The 21,006-nt window shown below is 45.6% G+C and overlaps 1 protein-coding gene across 3 annotated transcripts in view; it reads left to right on the forward strand.

Annotated features, from left to right (window-relative positions):
* MAD1L1 (mitotic arrest deficient 1 like 1) overlaps positions 1–21,006 on the forward strand; it is a 307,407-nt gene that overhangs the window by 145,183 nt on the left and 141,218 nt on the right. For all 3 annotated transcript variants that reach the window (XM_065732905.1, XM_065732906.1, XM_065732907.1), the window contains exons 14-15: positions 12,586–12,674; positions 20,866–20,956. In XM_065732905.1, the coding sequence (XP_065588977.1) occupies positions 12,586–12,674; positions 20,866–20,956 (180 nt within the window). The remainder of the gene's footprint in view (positions 1–12,585; positions 12,675–20,865; positions 20,957–21,006) is intronic.

Below are 21,006 nucleotides of genomic sequence, written 5' to 3' on the forward strand. Positions count from 1 at the left end.
GTGCTGCTTTAGAGCTGTAGGGGCGTAGAGCTAGGAGCTAGCTTTGCTGCTTCTCAAGTATTATTTATGGAAAATGCTTTCCTCTTTTATATTGGTTTCCTTTCTTCCCCTGAAGGAGGGAAGCAGAAGATTGTTGGGTTTTTTTCTAATTTTTATTTGCCTTTTTCATCTCCCCAAATGGACAGGGGAAAACTGTCTGGCTCTAGCTCACCGTCCAAGCAACCACTGTGATCCCTGATCTTACACTTCCTTTCAGTCTGGTTCTGTAGCGTGAGGCATTAATGTCAAGATTTTCTCTCCCTGTCATTAATCTCCGAGGGAAGCGAGCCTGGTATTATAGAAGTATCACATGTATTTTCATTGCCCAGAGGTGCTGTGGCTATCGTTGGCTTTCATCTTCAAAAGGCAGCTTGGCCCAGGTGGGCCCTGAGATCTATAAGACTGCTCGTTGGACCAAATGATATTTCATCCTCCACCAGATTAAAAAGGATGGCTATGAGAATGAGAATGAGAATTTCTTAGCGAGGTGGGCGGGAAAGGTCTAAATCCAAGGATGTGGTCGTCACAAAATGAATGGCATAAATTGAGTGTCCTTTACAGAAGAAATAAAGACAGCTCGACACGAAAAGAACAAGTTCCCCTTGCCTTAAGGAAATGTGTTTGCTAACCCTCTGCAAGGAACAGGAGACCTTTATTGGAGGGCAGCAGGTCAGGAATAGTTAAGGAGACGAATCGTGTGTTCATTCTGAAACCGTAGTGTTTGGGATTAACGTAAATGTCAGCGACTAGCTACATGGATGCTTATCAGGAGAAGTAATGAAGACTGTAGGGAGGATACATGGACGAAATCAGCTCTGAGGACACGGCGTGGTGTGGTTGGGAACAGACTGCTGACTGGGGAGCAACACGGAGAAATTGCAGAGGAGTTTGGGAACGTCGCAGCTGGGATCGGTGCGTGATGGCACGGAGTGCACACAGCTCACAGAGCACTTGTATCACCACTGAAAGACTTTGCTTCCTACTGGTTTCATCAGACCTCCACAGTGTCAGGAGCTCTGACTTCTGATTCATAAGAGAAGTACAAAGTGAGGGTCAAATTTTTTATTTTTTTCAGATTTACAAGCTTTTACTTTTCAGATGGTCGCAGGAAAGAAGTGAACTTCAGTACAGGAGGTCTGCCCGAGGTAATCAGGCAATGTAGCTGATTTACTTCTTGTTTAAGAACTACTAAACATAAAGCAAGAAATGGAGCAGTCGACACAAGAATGACAGAACTGGTGCTCATTGCTGGAGATGTCAGTTCTCTCTATAATCTACAGTAGGCACAAAATAAATGTGGGATTAGAGTACCAAGCCACGTTGGTTATGAGTGGAAGTGAAGCTTTTCCAGAACGTACACAGAACCAACAGGTTGGGAGGGGAAATCAGGTGACCAACAGGAGCAGAAATTCTCCATCTATCAAAAATCCCTTTCATCATTTCCAAATTGATTTAGCAAGATGACAGCAAACCTCCCCAGCGCTTGGCAGACGTTATAGCAGTGCCTTGCATGAGAGCAGCAAGCCCAGGATGGATGGGCAGTGTGTCATTCAGCGTGAACACGGCAGCAGTTTTTTAGTGAGGCAGTTTTAGGGAAAACATGGATCTGGTTATAAAGCAGCAGCCAAATAATGATCCAGAATGAAATTATGTAGTAACAGAAGGCTGGAAGAGGACTCTTTAGGTGACCAGGTCTGATCCTTCGGCAGCTGAGGCAATTGCAGCATACAGTTTAGTTCATATCAAGCTTGTCTTGAAAATCCTTAGCTTGTTTGTCCCATTGCTATCACTGAGAGCCTACCCTGACAGCTAGAAATTTTCTCAGTTCCAGCTGGAAATATATGTGCAGGTAATATCCTTTTTTGTGCGTGTTAATCTCCTTAAACTACAGTGACTGTTCTTCCTCCCTTGTATTTACATGGTGACATATTTATAGAGGACAGTTGTTCTCTCCCAGCATTTCACTTGCCTGGGTTAAAACAAATCAGTCCCTCCCAGTGTTTCCTTACAACAAGCTCCTCAGCCTGCTCTGGAATCTTGCAGCTGTCTTTAAACCTCTTCCTTCAAAGATCAGTAACCAGCGTGCTCACATCATCCCGGGTGATGTTTCAGCAGTGGCTGCTGCAGAAGCACCAGAGCATCCGATGCTCTGTGAACCTGCCTGTGCTGAACAGAGAACTCAGAGTAGCTCTTCTTTTCCTGCATGACAGCACACTCTCAAGTGCTTGCTGTAAATGAGTGCATTAAAATTAGTCCTCCTTCCTCTCTGCAGTGTAGGAATATAGTGAGCTCTGAGGAGCACAGACAGAATTTTTCCTCCTCTCTTAGTACAGGAGGTGACGAATGGCCGTGGTTGGCTGTGTGCTGCATGTTCCACCCTGGAAAACATCATGTCCAACACACAAAGCTGTGGCAGTGTCAGGAACATCTCTGCAAAGCAGAGCTGTGGGCTCAGTGGGTGGCAGTAGATGGGTGCCACCCAAGTGCCCACAGACCAGAGTGATGATCAGTACGTTAGACCTTCACATGTTGATATCTAATTGCGATTATAATTAGGTTGGAAGAAGAGACTCAGTCCATTTTTGAGGTGCATCTCTAGCCAGGTGCATGGGATCAAGCAGTCCCATTTGCTTCAAATTAAAAAGAAATAAACAGTCTGTTTAGAAGTCCCATTACACAAATGAACCTGCTGCTGGATCCGTTAGTGTTAAAGTTCGATGGGACTCGGCAGCACCGGTTGGTTCCAGCAGGCCTGCTTTTGTTTTCTACTGGAAGATGGTAACAGCTGATGCAGGGTTAGAAGTCTTCCCTGCAGCAGTGGGAGGAACACAGGAACCTGATCTGCAGAGCTGTGTGCCCTTAGCCCTGAGCTGCAGCAGCACGGGCTGCTGGTAAGAAGGATAATGGTGAGTGAGTGCTGCTCGGCTCAAAACTGAGCTAATGCTCTCACCTTTGCATTGCAGGGCTGTGACTGGAGCAAGGACGAAGGGTGAAAATAAAGGGCGAGGGCATTTTATTTTATTTTATCTTCAGTTGTTGGAGCAGAGGAGAAAAACGGATCATTTTCCTGAGCAGGGGGCAGTGCTGTGCTGTGATGAGAGCAGTCCTGTTGTTGGTGTCACTGCAGAGTGAGTTACACTGAGACACTGGGTGAAGTGAAATCAGTGGGACAGGGATGCTGTCAGAGACCTTATTATAGCAGATGCAGCCTTAAGACACAGAAGCATAATTAACATGCATGTAAATACCGTGTTTTTCCAGGCTTCATTCACCATCACATGAAATTAGTGGGCAACCTCAGACTCGTGTTGAGTTGGGGGAAGATCAGGTGAAAGCCGCCCTGAGATTCAGTAGTTTCTGCCCCTTTCTTCTGCTTCTCCTCCAGGGCAGCTTGGAGAAGCTGTAGGAAGAATGGGTGCTATTAGAGCAGTACATGGAGAGAATGAGGGACGTGGAACAGTCACATTCGAATCAGACAAAGCAATCCTTAGTCTCCATTTTGCTTGTGGCAAGGAAGGAAACCACCTTCCTTCTGCTTCTGCACTCCTGGGGCCATCTGCAGCAGAACAGCCAGCTGGAGAGGTCCGAGCTCTGCAGGCACAGCTCATCTGGAGCAGGCTGTGCATTGCTCACCGCTGGACTTCGGTGGCCCTGAGGATGTGCTCAGTGGACATGCCCACGGATCAGAGATAGCTGAATGCTTTTCTTCTTGCCCAGGGATGGGTTTAGGTGTACCGAGAGTGAGGTAAAGGCGTACAGACTTTGTTTCAAGACTGCCTTGGTCCTTGTGCTGACAGCCTAATCAGCTTGCTGCACTATCTGTTTTGCTTTCGATCTCTGTGTGTCCACGTGCCCTTAGTAGAGCTTGTTCACACTGGTTTTTGCTGTCAGCTGTTGGAGGTGGGTGGGACTGGTGGTGGGCTGTGTCAGGGCAGCGAGTCCTCCAGCAGGAGCTGTGAAGCCTAATTTATCCACAGAGACACAGAGATCATCGAGCAGAATTCTTCCTATGACCTCTTGGTAAATAATGAATGGCATAGCCCTGCCTTTTTGGAATTGCTTAATTGAGGCTGACAACTCTTTGTTGTACTACAGGATCTAGCTTGTCAGGAGAATTTTAACTTATTTATGAATATTTCATTAACCTCTAAAGACTGGCTGTATAAAATCAAGCTCCTGCCAGGCCCTGTCCTGTTGATGGTGTATGCAGTGCTAATGTCATCCCCAGCACATCTATTACACCTTCCCTCGGAGCGAAGTGTCGGAGCTCATTGTTGGTGGCAGCAGGAACATGTTCACCAAAGGTTAAAATGCCAGGTTTCTGTTCTGGCACCAGAACTGAACATACGGTGTTTGAGAGGGAATTGACTTTTGCTTTTTTGTTCTTTGATTGCTTGCTGGCAACAGAAGGAGAGCACAGGCATAATCCCAAGAGGCTGAAATGGGCAGAGCAATCTTGTCAGGCACTATAACCTTTGCTATTTTGCCCAGGGAAAGAGATTTCCCACTTCTTACACATTAAAAGCCCGCTGTGTGTTGTGGCAGGAGGTCCACACAATGGGTCATTTAGCTGGAAACATGTGAGTGCTCTTAAATATGCTCTTCTTGGTCTGTGCTTCAGGTGGAGTTTGGGAACAAGGCTCCTCCAAGCATCTGCTGCTTTCTGGAAGGCAGCTGGAAGGCTCTGTCACAAGAGCTGCCCGTTTTGGACATCGCTGGCCACGTCCCCATCCTCGTGCTGCCCATCACTGCACACTCATCTCAGTGTGAAGCCCCAGAGGTCCCCTCGCCCACCCTCTCTCTGCAGAGATGTGCCAGCAATCCACAACACGGGGCTGGAGCTGTTCATTAAAGCACTGAAGTACAGTACAGGCTGCGGGTGGTTCCATGGGAGCTGGAACAAGAGGATTGCATTCAATTTTGCAGCCTAGCACTTAGTGAAGGCTCCTTTGCTCTCAGCGTTCAGTAGAGATTGATTCTGCTGTATTCAGGTTAGGAGACGAAGGAACAAAAATGGGTGTTCGATTCCTCTCTCCTTTCCTCTTTGATCTTCTTCCTAGGTGGTTGGTTGAAATGCGTAGGTTCTTCTCCGACTGTTCATTATGTGATGATTTTTCAACAAGAAAACTGATGGGGAGGAGGGAGAGGTGGGATTACAGCTGCCATTTCTTGACTGCTCCAGAAACTGCTCAAAGGTATGCTTTCAGGAAACAAGCTGCATTCAGGCTTTGTGTGGAGGAGGTACAGTGTCTTTGCAGGCGTATTTGCTGCTTTGCCTCCGAGTTACAGCTGCTAAAAGATTTGCTTCTGGCTAAAGTTCCTACTGCTTGTTTGCCCTGGGAACAGCCATCTCCACTGCAGCAGTGCCACTGGATGAGGGTGCAGTACGTAGAGTGCTGAAGCCTTGGAAGTTCTCTAAAAGCTCTGTTACCCAGTGCTTGGTGCTGTAACAGGTAAGAGGTGTCAGCCAGTTCAGGCTAGTTACTCCGGAGTTTCCTGTTCTCACTGAACACCATCTGTTTTGCTTTCCCTGCTGGGGGGAACTTCTGGTAGTAATTAAAGGTGTTATCTGCAGGATAGCAGAAGTGGTGGAGCAAGGTTGGGAACACAGAGAGGCTCTGAGCTGAGCAGACATGGAAAGGAACGAGTGGAGGGGTCTGAGTGTAGAGCTGGCATGGATTTTTGGCTGTTGTGTGACGGTGCCTGATTTGTGAGCCTGGGAGCTGCAGCAGGAGGGAGAGGACCTGTGTTCATTCCTTCTTTTGGTGCAGAGAATTGAAGTCTGTAATTACATCACCATGAGTAAACCCATGGGTTTAAACCACCGTCTCCACTTCTTTTGCACCGTGGGTCTTTTGCTCAGGGTATTTGCTCCTCTTCCCCTCGGACTGTCCAGCTTTGTTAATCTCTGAGCCAGCTCACATCCTCGTGAGATGTCCAGTGATGCTTGTTTCCAGCCTGTCACCTTCCAGATGCGTGGTTTAATTTCTAGGTAGCTCTTTGTGATGCCAAGAGGACTCGCAGTCTCTCGTGTGGGTCCCCTCCAGGCCAGGTTATTCCGTGACTTCATTTCACACCCCTCCCAGAGTGCAGAAAGGAAAGAAAGACAGCATGAATTGAAGAAGAAGGCTCAAGAAGAGGAAAAAGGTCCAAGCAGTTGTGTGTTGGCACCCACACGATGAGTGTTGACATGGGAGATGTGCTGCAGATGTGCAGTGCTGCTGGCTGTGTCAGCTGCCTGCAGGCTGAGCCCCAGGCAGGGTGCTACCCTGCGTGCCAGGCAGACTCCATCCCAACCTGCCCACATGGGCACAAAGGGCCCCCAGCATTGTGCCACGTGGGCTATTGAGAAGCTTTGTGTGCCCTGCTGAGCTAAGATCCCATGCCTCAAGTCTTGGGGTGTTGCAGCAGGAGATTAAAAAGCAAGAGGGAAGAGAAATATTTTCCTGATTCTTAAGTATTCCAGATGGGAGTCTTTGAAACAGATCATCTGAGCGATGGGTTAAGCACCTCCAATTAGACAGTATTGCTCGTCAAGAATGATGTGCTGCTGTGCGGAGCACCTGCGGGTGTGGAGCTGTGCTGGGGCACCGAGGGTGAGGTGCCAGCTGGGCTGGGACGTGGCAGGACACAGAGGGCTGGTGGCTTGCAGCTTGGGGCAGTTTTAGGGCAGACTTTGGGGAGGGATGTGGGGTGTGAGCACTTCAGCTCACTGTACAGGCTGTGGGTAGGGGATGCTGAGGCTTGGGGAGCATGGTGTGGGGATGTGTCCTTAATGCATACGGCTCAGGATGGTGATTGATGCTAGTCTTATGTGGTCATGGGAAGTCTGGGACCTTTGTGGCCTTGGCCTTATTTTGCATGGCTGTACCTTTGTGCCTACGTATGGGAACCTTAGGGCAAGCAGCTATGAGCAGTGTGCCCGTGCTCTTTTGCAGTGGGGCTCATTTTGGCTCGCTGGACCCATTTGGAGTTGCACCAAGTCGTGCTGGTGCAGCACAATGTAGTGGGAGGTGTGTAAGGAAAAGCTGCAGGCTGCCTGCAGATTGGGAATCGGAGGGGAGAGAGGTGAAAGCTCGTTAGGGCTCCCTTGGGGTAGATGAATTAGTTAATGACTGTGCTGTGCTTTGAAAATGCAAATGCTGTGTCAGAGCTGAGTCTGATTATAATAATCAATCTTCCTTTTGAGAGGGTGCTGGAGTCAGGGAGGGGGGAGAGGGATGAGAGTGGGGCTGAATTTTTAGATGGCAGCTCCAAGTTCCTCTGCCATCATTAAGGAAACCTGCTGCTGCCAGGGAGGTCGGGGAGAGGCAGAGCTGTGTTGGGAGGACCTGGGCAGGGATCCCTGGCTGCTGGGCAGCCTGGCCTTAATTCTGTAATTTTGTTCCCTGTGATTGTCCTGGCTGGGGAGGGAGGGGCTGGCACAGCTCCTGCGTGTGAGCTACCCCTGCTAATGGGAAAGATAGAAACTGCCTCCTAAGCAGGATCCTCGGGGGATGGAAGGAGGGGAGGGCGGCTGCTGCCGGCGTCCGGCGGTGACAGCTCCTTCTCCCCTGGCACTTTATTCGTTTGTAGCAAGCGTTCCTAGTAATTACGCCTCTTAATTTAGGAGAGCGAGTGGGAGAAAGGAATATAAATTTGTGAATTAACTTTAGAGATTGGAAATAGGGCAAGTGAACCTTCTCTCTGGGAGATTATATTTGGAAATGAAATAGAATGACATTCAGTATAAACTTGAAAAATTGCTCTCTTTTTACTGCAACAGGAGGAGAAAAAAAAAACCACACAATCCAGACCGTATTGGAGAGAAGCAGAAGTCAGCATATGTCCATTTCCCAGTTCGTGTGTATATACAATAATATATATGCATGAGTATTTCTCAGTACTGTCTATGGGAAGGTTGCTTCCAGCCCTGTCTTCTCTGTGATAAAAGCATGCCAAGTTTGTTACAGACTGGCTAACCCATAGAGAGCAGCAACACTCATCTAGTTCTCCTTTGTCTTCAAAGTGGAAAAAAGAAAAAGAAAAAGATATATTATTTTGTTTTAACCAAAAGGGAAATAGGTTGTTCTGAAACACTTTTTATTGAATATCTGATTTTCTTTGGTTTTATTGCTTTTGTTCTACAACAGCGTCAAGGATTAATTTCCCCTCAAAATGCACCAGCTAATCCTGGGCTGCCTGGCCTGTTTCTGAGCGACAAGTGATATTGTGTCTTGCAAATATTGTCCTAGTTCTATGAAGAAGTAAGGTTAAAGACTGGAAATGTGTGTTTTGTTAAGAAACCTGGTGAGGCTCCTCTGCAGGCACTGAAAGGGAGCAGCCCTGCTGCCCTGGGTGCTTGCAGGAGCTGATGCTGCTTTTGCTGAGCAGAATGATCGATGGAAGTGCTCAGCACGGTGTTTTTACTGCCTTGTAGTATTGCTGGACACCCAAATTAAGCTCACTGGTGTTTATGTACGTTGGATTTCTGTCCTGACACCGTGTTTGTGAGTCTGTAGACATCAGGAGGTCACCAGGCTTGTCGTGTTCGTCTCTGGGAGGAGAGGTAAACAACATCCTTGGTGCTCGTGCATGCTTTGGAGAGAAGCAAAACCACATCTCTGCAGTGAGTGGTTATGGGCTCGTGGGGAACCAGAGTGTGCCTGTGTTCCAACCACAGCATATGGGTCACACTCAGGGCCCTATTTCTCTGTTGTAGTCTGTTTTAGCACCCGCTTCCAAATCTGCTTGGTTTTCATACACTTAAATATTTATGTATTTAAATAGCTTGCTAAATTGTGTTGAGATTTGTAGTCAAACAGAACCTCTCAATTCACCTTTCCATGCTGGCTTTCTGCAATTCAGTGCCTATTTATCTCTGCCTTTTAAAATCAGCTCTTTTGCTGAGGAAGGCCTTTCAAAGGATGTTGCATCAGCCCATTGTTAACTAAACCTTTAGACATTTATAATGGATTCAGCATTTCCTGCTTTTTACAGCTCCAAGAATGCTGAATGACGTGCAGACACACTTCATCAGGGTAAGATTGCTGTATCAGCCCCTCACTAAAATGCACTCATTATTCAAATAATGGCTATATGTTTCCAGCATGTGTTCTATGAAATACGTGAACATGATGTGAGAAAATGAACTGGCCCTTCTTCCACTTTAGCAAGTGAGCTGAAGTACTTCAGACCAAATCCTTTTAGAATTTCACTGCTTAAAATGTGGCACCAGAACAGGGATTTGGTCATTATTTCGGACAGCGTGTTCCAGTTTTCAGAAGTCCATAAACATGGTTTATGAGGGTGACTGATTTAACTCAGAAGCTTAAATCTGTAATAAATCCCACTGGAAGAGCAGTGTGGGCAGTGGGTGAGTGGGATGCTTTGGAAGTGCTCATCTTTTCAACACTGAGGCCCGACAGAGTCAAGTGGGAGGAACAGCAGGTCCGTGGCACTGTAGAGACTGAGTACATGCTTGGGAGGGGACAAATATGGGTCAGCAATGACAAATGCCATAAATATATCGAGTAAATCTGATCTCTGAAATAAAATTCTCTCTCTTCTAGCTGTCAGGGGATGAATTTGTAATTTTATATGTCTCCTGTCATCTGAAAGATCTTGAAATAATTTGTACAGGAGAGAAAACCAGAGAGGAGCGCAATTTTTGCAGTGCTGTGGGTGTTTGCTTTGTCGTTTACACTTGGAGGAGAACTGCCATCTTGAAGTCCTGTCCAGACAGGTTGGAAAGGGAGCCTGAGAGAAGAGAGAGACTCCAGTTAATTAAGAACAGATGAAAATCTGTGTTCTTTATTCCTCTCCTCTCAGATGGTAAACAGCAATGACTGTGTTTATTCTGGAAAAAAATATTTGCATTTGACCTTTTGGGCTATTGGTGTATGTGGTCATGCTGGCATTATTCTATACACCATGTGTGTCCGGATCATTTTCAATTGGCAGTAATGAAGCTAGGCTGAAATTCACACTTGTGAAGTAAGAGAGGAGAAAAGGTTCTGGATAAATGCTATCAATTTAGGTTGAGAGCAAGAGGCTCCAGCATGTGCTGAAAAGAGAACATTGCATAGTCAAAATGTTAAGTACCTGTTTACGTGTTTTATTCACAAGTCATGGACTCTGACACCACTCATGACTGTGGCCTTTCTAGTGTCATGAAAACCTTGGATAACTTGGATAAATATTTTTTTTTTCAAGAAAAAGAGTAATCCAAGTTTGGCTTCTCTTCAGATTACTGTGAAATGGGGCATCACTGGGGCTGATGGTGGGCAACGTTAACCCCGAGGCCCCAAAGAAGCTCCCAGGATCTGTCCTGAGAGACCATGTCAATGGGAACGGTGGTGGTGACCTCACCACCTCCTCGATGTCTGAAAATCACAGAGCATGGCTTTGTGCTTGTACTGCCTTCCTGCTGCCTATTTCCCCCTTCAGTTCTGCTGCTTTTCTGCCCACTTTTTCTCTGCTTTCTGTCTCAGACATCAGACCTGTGTGCCTGGGGAGGCGGTGGCTGTGCAGTGCCAGGCTGGTGCCAGCAGAAAAGACTAATGAGATTTTAATGTCAGTAATTCACAGTGGCACCAAGTTGTGCCTTGGCCTGAGCTTGAAACTCTCCAGCAGCGTCAGTCAGTGCCCTCTTCTCCCAGGGACATCAGATTTACAGCCCACTGGTTTTGGTGCACGAGACACAGAAATGCCTTAAAACACCGTTACAGACCCTGTGCCCTTCCCTCCTCCCTCTGACAAACCCAGCAGAATCTCATCATGCCACTGCAGAGCATACCTGGCACGAATTTGTCACCGCTGTGTCACAAGCAAGATGTACTCTGATGCTTTCCACTGCGGCACTCACATTGCATTCGCTCTCCCATCTCCCTTTCCCATTCTCACTCCATTTTTCCTCTGTGCAGCAAACATGGGAGACCCCCTCCCTCAGCAGCAGCATCTCACTGGCCCTTCCCCTCCGCCCCCCATCTCCCTGCAAGGCAGCAGTGATTTATCTGCTCCTGTCAGTGAGCAGGTGGCACTTGGACTCGAGGCTGAGCCCGCTTAGCGTGTGATAAATAACATATTTACCAGCCTCTCCATCTTCAAACGCTGTCCACATGCAGTCCGAAAGCAGCAGAAAACTTGAATAGCAGACACATCCAGCCTTCAGCAGACGTGGGAACCAAGAGATATGATGAGTGCTATCCTGCTAGAAGCAGGTTGGAATTGAAGGCTGCTCCTCGTCCCGGTACCTTTTATTCACATTCCTGGAACTGTGTGGAGCGCTCGCTTTATCCTCAGCCATCTGTGATGGGCTGAGCTGGGAGAGATAAGCTCGGTAATCAGAAAATTGAAGGAAGCATTTCTGGCAGTGATAATCTTATCGGGCAGCTAATATACATTAACATTTGTACAGCCTGATGATGCAGGTGGGCCTTGCTTTATTTCTTTTTTTTTTTTTTCCTGGATGCCTTTTGACAGGCAAAGGGAGAACGCAGGGCTTTGGGGTGCCAGAGAGAAGTTTGGCTAAAAACTCAGCTCTACCTGCTCCAGTGCTATGCCCTTGGAAAGGGAGGGGAGAATAACACAGCCCTCCCTTTCCTGCCCTTTCCTGCTAACAGTGCTGCCATATTCTGTCTGCCTTTCCTGGTGAACATGGAAGGGCAAAGAGGCAATATGTCAGGACTGAGCAGTGGGGCTGCACGTGTCAGTGTGCTCTTCTTAAAAGGAAGTCCAAATTCTGAATGAGATCTCAGCTGGAAGAAGGTGCTGGGATAGAAGCTGTGTGTCCTCCAAGTAATTTTTCTGCTTACAGTTTGTGATAAATTGCTTTCTGAGAGGTCTAGAAGCAAATAATGTGGTTTAATCACCTGTGCCTCGTCTGGATAGCTGGACTGGGGGTGTGGTTAGGGACCATGGGAATGGTTGAGCCTGGGTAAGAAGTTTTCATGTTTGTGGTATGTGGTTCACGTTTGAAACGTTTTCTTGTGAGTTCTTTCCAAACAAGTCCAAAGGCAGAAATTGCTGTTTTGTTCCACCAGACCTACGTGAGCAGCTTGAGCTAGAAATGTATATTGGAAATGCTGGAAATATTCCCTAGTGTTTTCCAATCAGCATGTGTGTGTCAGCCTTGTCCTGGACGAGACAGCATAATCCTGTGGTTCATTTCTGTATGGGAGGAACTGATGCTAAATGAGGTTAAACTGTCAATACTTAATCTTGGGTACCAGATAGCTCCTAATACCACACAGATAACTTTCTGCATCCAATTATGCATTAGGGATGGGTTGGGGAAATCTCTAAAAAAGAAACAGGAGCTCAACTTAGAAAACAGTCAACTTGTGCCTCATCCACCTCAGAGAAAGTGTTGGGGAAAGCAAAAGGGAGTGCAGAGCAAAGGAGGATGAACTGAGGTTTTGGCATTCAACACATGAGGAGTTGTCAGTATCCTGAGAAGGGTCTGACCTGTGCAAGAGATCACGATTCCTTCCTCCTTCCTTTGCTCTTCTCACATCTCTATTCCCCTGCTGGCACTGAGGAACTCATACCTTTTCTCTTCTGCAGCTGGAGGTGGAGATGAAGGTCCTGAAGTCTCGAGAGTGCGCCGCAGAGCAGAGTACCTTCATCACCAAGGAGGAGGTTGACACACTCAGGTGAGCAAAGCAAGGGGAAAGCTGGGAAGATTCTGCAACTTTCAGAGGAACCAAGGAGAAAGGAGAGCCCGAGCTGGTTCGCTGTCTGCTGATGTTACTGCTGTCCTGTGGTGCAGCACCAGGTGGAGGACCTCCTCGTGCCACGTTGCCACGCAGCGTATGTGGGCTCCTCTTATTCAGGGAGCAGCAACCTGACATTGATTAGAACGTGTTTTCCTTGTATTTCTGACCTGGTATTTCTTTTCCTGAGCGCACTTTTTACTTTCCTGACAGTTTTTATGGACGTAAGAAAGCCGCAAAGCATTAGCAGAAAGCCTCAGCCCCTGATTTTTCCTTATTTAGATACTTTATAAGCTTTAATTTTTTTAATCTTTTGAGAGTCTGCAGGCTCTTCTCTTATAATGTATTTGGGGTCTCTTGCATTCGGATAATTCATAAGACTGGCTCCTGCATCACTGTTCCCCCTATTGACTTCCTTCCCTGTGGAAAGAGCATTGCTGTTTTTTTCTTATTTTGACCAAATCCGGACTGTAAACACAGGATCCGTTGGCATGTATGTAAAGAGGTTTAGAATCGAGCTTTTGTAGTCCTGATGTGCATGTAGCACTGGAGATAAAAGAGGGATGTTTCCCCTGGTGCACTGCTGCAGATGGCAGAGGGGTACCTGTTGTTATTCAGTGAAAGAGAAGTTACAAAACAGCATTTCAGCAGAGGATACATTAACAAAAGCTACAGGGAAGCTAGACAACCTTTCCATGTATTTATTAAAGCATTTACAGCTTCCATTCCAAGCCAGGTGACACAGTAAATACTGAGCATAGAAAAGTTCATCTGTTTCTGAATGTTTAATAAAGTTCCTTTTATTTAAGCTGAGCAAATCAGATCTTGACAGGCTGAGTTTTTTATTCTCAGCTGATGTAAGACTTTGGCTGGAGTTTCACTTCTTAATTCTTTTATATTTTCAGCTCCATCACTATAAAGTGTTACTGCCTCTTAGGACTAAAAGTGAGTTTTTGCAGCAAGCAGAATCTTGCAGAAAGCAGAAATTACTGGCCTGCATGTTATGACTTTGCTCCTGTGGCTTGCCTCTGGAGCTTGTTTTATGGCTTTGAAAGCCCAGTTTCGTAGCACAGGGAAAGTATTGGAAAATAACACATGTTCAGCTAAGCTCTTCCAATTCATTTTAAGGCTATGAGCCTAATCACAGGGACTCAGTCCTACAGTTCAGTTCCCCCAAGGTGCTGTAGTAGTACTGAAGGTGCAAGGCACACATCTCCCTTTTTTAATTCTATAGTGCATGTGAGTTCTGGTAGAAGATAATATGCTGCAACTTCCCTTTTTCAACAGAGCAAACCTGTCTCCATCTACTTCTGCTTATTGTGAATCTTAGTTTGACCTGAGCTCGTTCAGGTTTTTCCTTTGTTGAGGTGCAGCAGACCCTCTCAAAACTGATGTTTGTACTGCTGCAGAAGTATTCAGCACCTCCACAGCAACATTAAACCCATCATTCCTGATTAATTTTGTGCCTCCTATCAGTAAAGCCAGCTTCCTGTTTGCTGTCTTCTGGGAGCTGAAGGTTTTCAGAGTGTTTCTAAAGCAGCTCCTCAGTCTCTCCTTCCCTGGGCTGGTATGGGCTGCAGCACCCTTTCATGGAGGAGACATTCAGTCTCTTTGTTTCCCACTCCAAGACTCATTACTCAGTGTTTATCTTCACTGAACAGCATTTTTTGCCATCTATTAATGGAGCAGCTTCAGGGACAGCCTGTGTAGGGGGGAGCAGCCGGATTGCCACGTGGTCCGGGACCGCTTCGCACTGCTGGAGGCTCTTGGCAGAGAGAATGGAGATGTCTGGCTTTATTCTGAATTAGAACCTATTTCCCAAGCAGGCACAAGAGGAACTCACAATTACCCACTCATTATGGTGTTGTGGTGGTAGAGTTTGCACGTTGGTAGCCCTCAAGCCCTCTAGGTCATGTTTTTCACTCTCTTCTTCTGTTCTAAAAGAATTTCTTTGATACTAATCTCATCTCTCTCCTCCTTTCACGAAATTGTGTCAAAGCCTCCTCACAAAGTATGACAGAAACACAAGCCTATTCCCAGTAAAGCCATTAATGATGTGGAGCTATTCTCCAGTTCTGAGCCACACACTGCAGGCTGTTTAATCAAAGCAGCCGAGCTTCTGGCGTGGTTTTGCAGTGATATTGTGTCTTGCCTTTCCCATTTCAGTGCAGCGTGCTCTTGGGGCTTTGGGTGCACAGAGACCACAGTCCCTGGATCTAATTCCACACTGTTTTTTTGCTGTTGCTTTTTACAGAATTGCATTTGGTTGTTACAGTAGGCAGGCTGATTTAAATACTTGCCCCCAGCCCTGATGCTAGTCATTTAGCTACAAAGCTGTTTAAAAAGCGTGCATTTGTTTGTTTTTAATCACTCTTTTCACTGCTCAGCTCTTGGTTTCTAACAGTAAATGACTGAAAAAATGTTCTCTTTTTGCTCAGGAGCTGGTAAGCCAATGCCTGCTCTTTCTTCCATATTTTGGCTACCGTTGCAGCTTCGCTCTTTTCAGACTCTCAGACTCTCCATCCAGCAGCACACATCCTTCTCCGCATTGCAGGACCAACTCCAAATGAAACCTTTCTGCTTATGGTCCTAGACCTGAGCAGTCAAAGGGTACGGTGCAGCCTTATTTTGCATCTTCTGGCATTTTCTGTGCATTGGACATGAACCTGAGCCAAGATTGCTCTTCATTGAAGTGACTCCTTGTCAAAGCAGCACACGATAACTCACTGTCTTCCCCCCATGCTTGGTGTTCAGGAATAATTCTCCATGACCCATGGTAGAGCTCTTTGTGTGACACGAATCCTCTCCATACAGCAGAGACCCGACTGGGTAACTGTGATGGAAGAAGGAGGAGAAGGGAGAGCAGTGTGCATAGGGATTGGGTCTGCTGTGCGTGCCCTCCTGCTGTGTCATCAGGCCACAAGTCTTTACTCAGTTTTACATGGCCACTAAGTTGGAGCTGGCACCATGAGCTCCACTGTTCCTCCTTTTGACTGCAGACGGTTGCCAGAAATTAGTTCGGGCAGAAAACAGGAAAGAAGAGTACAAACTTTACAAATTGGTTAGTGGGGGAAGAAATCCCACAGCTTATGACAGAGCTATTTCCATTTCTGTAGTTCACTGTGGTCTTTGAAAGCTCATTAACCTACAGTGCAATGTGTCTGCTCTTCTGGACTGGGCCCAGCCGTTCCAGTTAGCTGCTGTCATGAAGGAATGTGAAAAATGGAGGAAAACCAGGAGAAGCCAGCAAGAGGAGTCTGCAGAGCAGGACTGTGAGCTTCAGGCATTTCCATATAAACCCCGTGGTTAGGAGCTGACTTCTGAAAACAAAAGGAGGAGAGGCATGAAGGGGAAACAAATCCATATTAATCCTTTGAATCTGTATTCACGTCTTGTGAGTGAATGAGAGCTTTTAAAAATATACTTTTGTCTCATTTTTTCTTTAGTGTGGAAAGTAAATTTTCAGCAAGAGGCTTGAAAGACTTCATCAGTTTTTTCCTGCTCCTCTGGAGAACAAAGTGCTCTTTCGTCAGACCTTTTATAACTTTAAATGTGAAACTCTCTCCCAGCATCGTTGTTTCTGAAGAGACCATAAAAGCTGGTGCTAATGCTGTCATTCCTCACACTTCTTGCTGCTCCCTCTGAAATTCCATTGGTTTATATTCTGCAGATCTTACGAAGGGAAAAAGTGGTCAAATTGTTGAGTTCGTGTACTGTGGGGTGCAGCAAAGCACAGAGCATGTAGGCATTAACACCTTTTAGAGGGAAGATGATAGCTGTGCGGGAACGATTATTTCAGAACTTATAAATAAAAAGAAATCTATTAAAAAAAAAAACACAAAAACTTCACCAAAGACTTAAGTAGCAACAGCTGAAGGACCTTTTCAGCTGGAACAAATCTGAACTTTTTCTCTCTGCTGTCAAACTACAGCCCCAGTAAATCCTAAATGTTTTCTGTGGATATAGTGACTGGGTAGAGTTACAGTAATTCAAAAGAAATTCATGTTCTTGCCAATGCCTATTAGTCACACTTGCTGGAATTCTGTCTGCTCTGCTCCTAACACCATCTCAATGCCATCTGGATCCCTTAATAGCGCCTTCCCAACACATATATTTTCTGCTCCATTCAGTAGTTTCTTGTTCAGCAATAGCATTTCCACATGGCCATGTCCTCTTCGCAGATGGGGCCTCTGTGAGACATGTCCTCACTGGTGATACCCGTGCTGCTCTGCAGGCAATCGTGTACCACATCTGTGAACACTAAAAACAAATAACCACGACACAGGAGTGATGGTGGCAAGCTGTCACTGGTGCCTGGACTGGATGGGATGTTGGAAGCACATGGTTGCTGTTGAGGAATCGTACAGCTGACCCCACTTTTTGTTGCTGGTGTTTTTTTACTTCTTCCTAAAACGAGCAGCCTGGCCTTTCTCTCCAGCCTCTATTGCTCACCACCTGAGCACATCGTAGGCAGTCTGAACATGCATAATGCGATGTCTCCTGATTCTCTCACAAGTGTCATTTCAATAGACCTGAAGCTATAGAGTTGTTTTTGTGTGTGTGTGTGTGTTCAGTTTTCTAATTTGGGACAGTGAAACGTGCAGTGGAGGCAATATAAAGCACAATTTTGGGAAGGGGGAAAATCTGCAAGTCAGAGCAGATGCCAGCTTGTCTGTGTCCTTGCACTAAATTTGATCTTGCAAAAGGTTGAGGAGACAGCTGCTGTTGGAGCCTTTGCTTCTGGGTTAAATCACCTGCATTTCATGCAGGAAAAATCTTCCAGAAATATGATGAGATCTTTTTCACAGTTTGGATATTTTCAAGCCCTTACGTAGAGAATAAGTTGGTAAATTTTACAAGTATCGATCTGGATGATTTTCCCTGTATCCCTAAAGTCGAGAATGGTGTCAGTAATTTGGAAAGTAGCTGATGTTTCTTCCTCCCTTATGCCACAAGGCTGCTTTGAAAATGGGCGCGGGCATTCACTGTTGGACGGGCATGAAGCGGATGGTTATGCTGTACCTGTACTCTGCATTGTGTCTTTCTCACATGAATGCATCTTGGATTGTTCTCCCCACCTGAAAGTAACTCCCAGGTGGAAAAAAGTGGAGGCATGCAAATCGGTGATAAAATAGCATCGCTGATCTTCCTGCAGACGTCCCTGGACAGAGAGTGAGCAAGGTGCATGCAGACTGAGGCTGCCTGCGCAGATGCTGGAGCATCCAGAAGCAGTGTGTGGTTGGCCCTGTACCTGAATTCACTTAAAAAAGGAAAAACTCTGGTGCCAAGCATGTAAATATTTTTCAATATTTAACTGCTGTATCTTAACCACCAGCTGCAAATGCTTCGCTGTGTTTATATATAGATAGGATTTCCCTTGCTTCTCTCTCTTTGCCATTGGGGAGTGTTCCCCAGGGCTTGCGAAGCAAAGCTAGAACAGCACAAACCGTTTCCTAACGGCTCTTAATGCTTTCCTGCTGCAGATCCAGGACACTTAACAGCGTTAAAAATAGGTTAGGACAGGGCTAAGTTGTGAAAGCACTAGTGAGTCCTGAAATCTCCCTGGCACAAAGAGGTTCCAGCAGTGTTCTTGGCCCTGCAGGTGAGCAGGACTGAGCTGCAGCCTGCTGCGCTGCGAGGCGACTTGCTGTCCACCTGGGCAGATATAGAGGGCAGGAAGGAAGGAAGGAATGCATCTTAAAATTGCAGGGGAAATATTTAGAAATGTAGCAGCTTAAGCCTTCCCTTGTTACACCTTGTTTGTCCCTCAGGTCTTTTGCAGACGTTTTCTGGTGATGGCTGTGAATGGTTTTAGATAAGAGCCTGAGCTCTGTGCAGGCAGGCAGCTGACTGGGGACTAGGTGGGGAAAATTTGTTCTAAATAAAAATTCAGCTTGTGCAGTACAGAGAGGGCACTGATGGGAGTCCTGTGTCTGCCTCTGACCTTTCAGGAGCTGCTTTCCTGTTCTTCCTCCCAGAAAAGCATTGCTGTTCTCATGCTTTGCTCAGCTATCCATTTAGAAGCACACCATTAACAACATAAATTCCATTCTGAATTTCCATTTTTTTTCCGACCTTTTCAGTCTCCCATTTCTTCAGCATCCTCCATCCCTGCGAGCTTAGCATCTCTTCTGGAAATTATTGATGATCTTTTTGAATGGCCCCGGCGATGCTGAAAGCCGCTCGTCTGCGTCTTAGAAACATCCAAGAGAGAAAAAGATGATCCTTTATAGTATCTGAACATTACCAGCAGGGGTCGGGCTTACAAATAATTTAAGCAATTGAAGCTGCATATTTATAAGGGAGACATTTCTGTGCTGAACATGTAGATCAGCCAGCTTCTGAGGAAGAGCTTGTCGCGTTTCCCTCTCTTGCCCTGTTTCTAGGAGAGATGACTCCCCACTCATACCTGAAATGCCAGTTGCATAGCTTCTGGATGATGGCAGATGGACATATTGTTTATTGTCACGGTGCAAAGATTTTCAGCTTAATTTAGATAATTTAAAAGTGCACGTTATCAAGCAAGATAATTAAAAAAAAAATCTAGAAAAGCATCCTCTGAAAATTGGATGCAGAGATCAGTGCTAATGTGTATTAATTGCAAGAAGTGAAAATGAGACAGCTGGATTCTCGAGGTGTTGAAGTTCGTGTACTCTGTACTGAAATGCAAACAAAAGTGTTATATTGAACATTCTGTAATAATTTCTCCTGTGTAACAAGTTTAATAGAGTTCTCTGAAGAACTGAACAACCATTTGGCTGAAGCTGATATTGTTGATACAACATGTTTGACCTTTCAAAAAGCTTTGAGCCAAAGGTCTAAAAGAAACTTGAATGGAATAAGAAAGAAGGTTTTTTTTGTTGGCTTAATGAGAATTAAGCCCCACAGAGGGCTGGCTGTCCCAGTGTAGTGTCTGCACTGGTGGCCAGTTCTGGATGCCCCTGCACATATGGCAGAGCTGCTGGGGTGCTTTGCCAGTAGGCTCCCCTAGCTTATAATGTAATGTCTCTAGGATTTCCTGAGTCAGAGGTAATATCCTTAAGGTTTGTAAGCTTGATATGTTTTTCTTCCATTAATCTGTGTCGTGCAAAGTTAAAAGAAAATCAAAGAATAAATGTTCATTTTTCATATTATGGAGGGTATTCCATGAGATCCTGGACTGCTTTGTGTTGAGAATTTTCCAGCACAAAAAAGAAGACTGTGAGTAGTGAGGAGGCTGAGGAAATATGAAATGATGCCACTTATCCGGCTGCTAGTGGTTCAGAAGGATCTCATGCACATAAGAAAAAACCCCTTTACTTCTACTTGTACGATAGTGGGCCCTAAACGAGCTGTTATTGCTCAAGAAAGAGATCCTACATTATTGTGAACAGTTTTCTGAAAATATAGAGTGAGTTAAAAAGACAAATGGAATGCTGGGAGTTAGAAGTTGGAAAGAAAACTGCTTCACACTACTGAATACATCTGAGTGCTGTTGGTACATCTAGCTCTTCTCATAGCAAGAGGTCCATATAAAACGTGAGGAACAACAAGGATGGGCAATAATGATGAGCAGAAATGTGAAAAGCTTTTGATGTGGGGAAGGGCTGAAGTGAGATCCTTCAGGAAAGGATGGCAGGAGGGCTGTGAAGTACTTTGGAGGGGGGAGGATGGGACAATTATTCACAGCTTCTCATAGCAGAACTAACAGGCGCTCAGTGAAATAATCACATGTGAAATATAAAACAAAGTGAACTAATTTTTCAAACAGCACATAATTAAATTTTGGAACTTACTGCCAAGGAGCATTGCAAAGGCCAAAAGTATAAATCAGATCAAAAAGAGATCTGACACATGCATGGAGATTTCAGCTGTTGGTGGTTATGGAACATGATCTTCTTGACTCCTTCTCTGGTTCAGGAAGTGACCAAGTTGAATTTGCTTTATGTTCAAGTTGCGTACGTTGACTACTGCTTTCATAATTATTTAATCAGGCAAACTTGGATCTTTTAGTTGTAAGTTTGGACTGTCTCAGTAGTTTAGCTCTGTCATATGGAATACAGGATCATCTGCCCCTGTTTGTGATTTTATGTTTTAACTATTTCTTGAGGGACTGGGCAAGGATGCAATGTTTACTGTCTTTCCTCTCTAGGCTGAAGATTGAAGAGCTGGAAGCTGAACGTGGCAAGCTGGAAGAGCAGAACAGATCTCTGGAAATGAAACTGGAGAAGCTAACAATGCAGGTAGGAAATGTGGAAGCTCAGTGTGGCTGGAGAGCATGCTACCATGCAAT

Source organism: Cyrtonyx montezumae, unplaced genomic scaffold (assembly GCF_038088225.1).
Source record: "Cyrtonyx montezumae isolate F1298 unplaced genomic scaffold, pur_monq_1.0 scaffold_16, whole genome shotgun sequence".
In the NCBI taxonomy this organism is placed as follows: domain Eukaryota; kingdom Metazoa; phylum Chordata; class Aves; order Galliformes; family Odontophoridae; genus Cyrtonyx; species Cyrtonyx montezumae.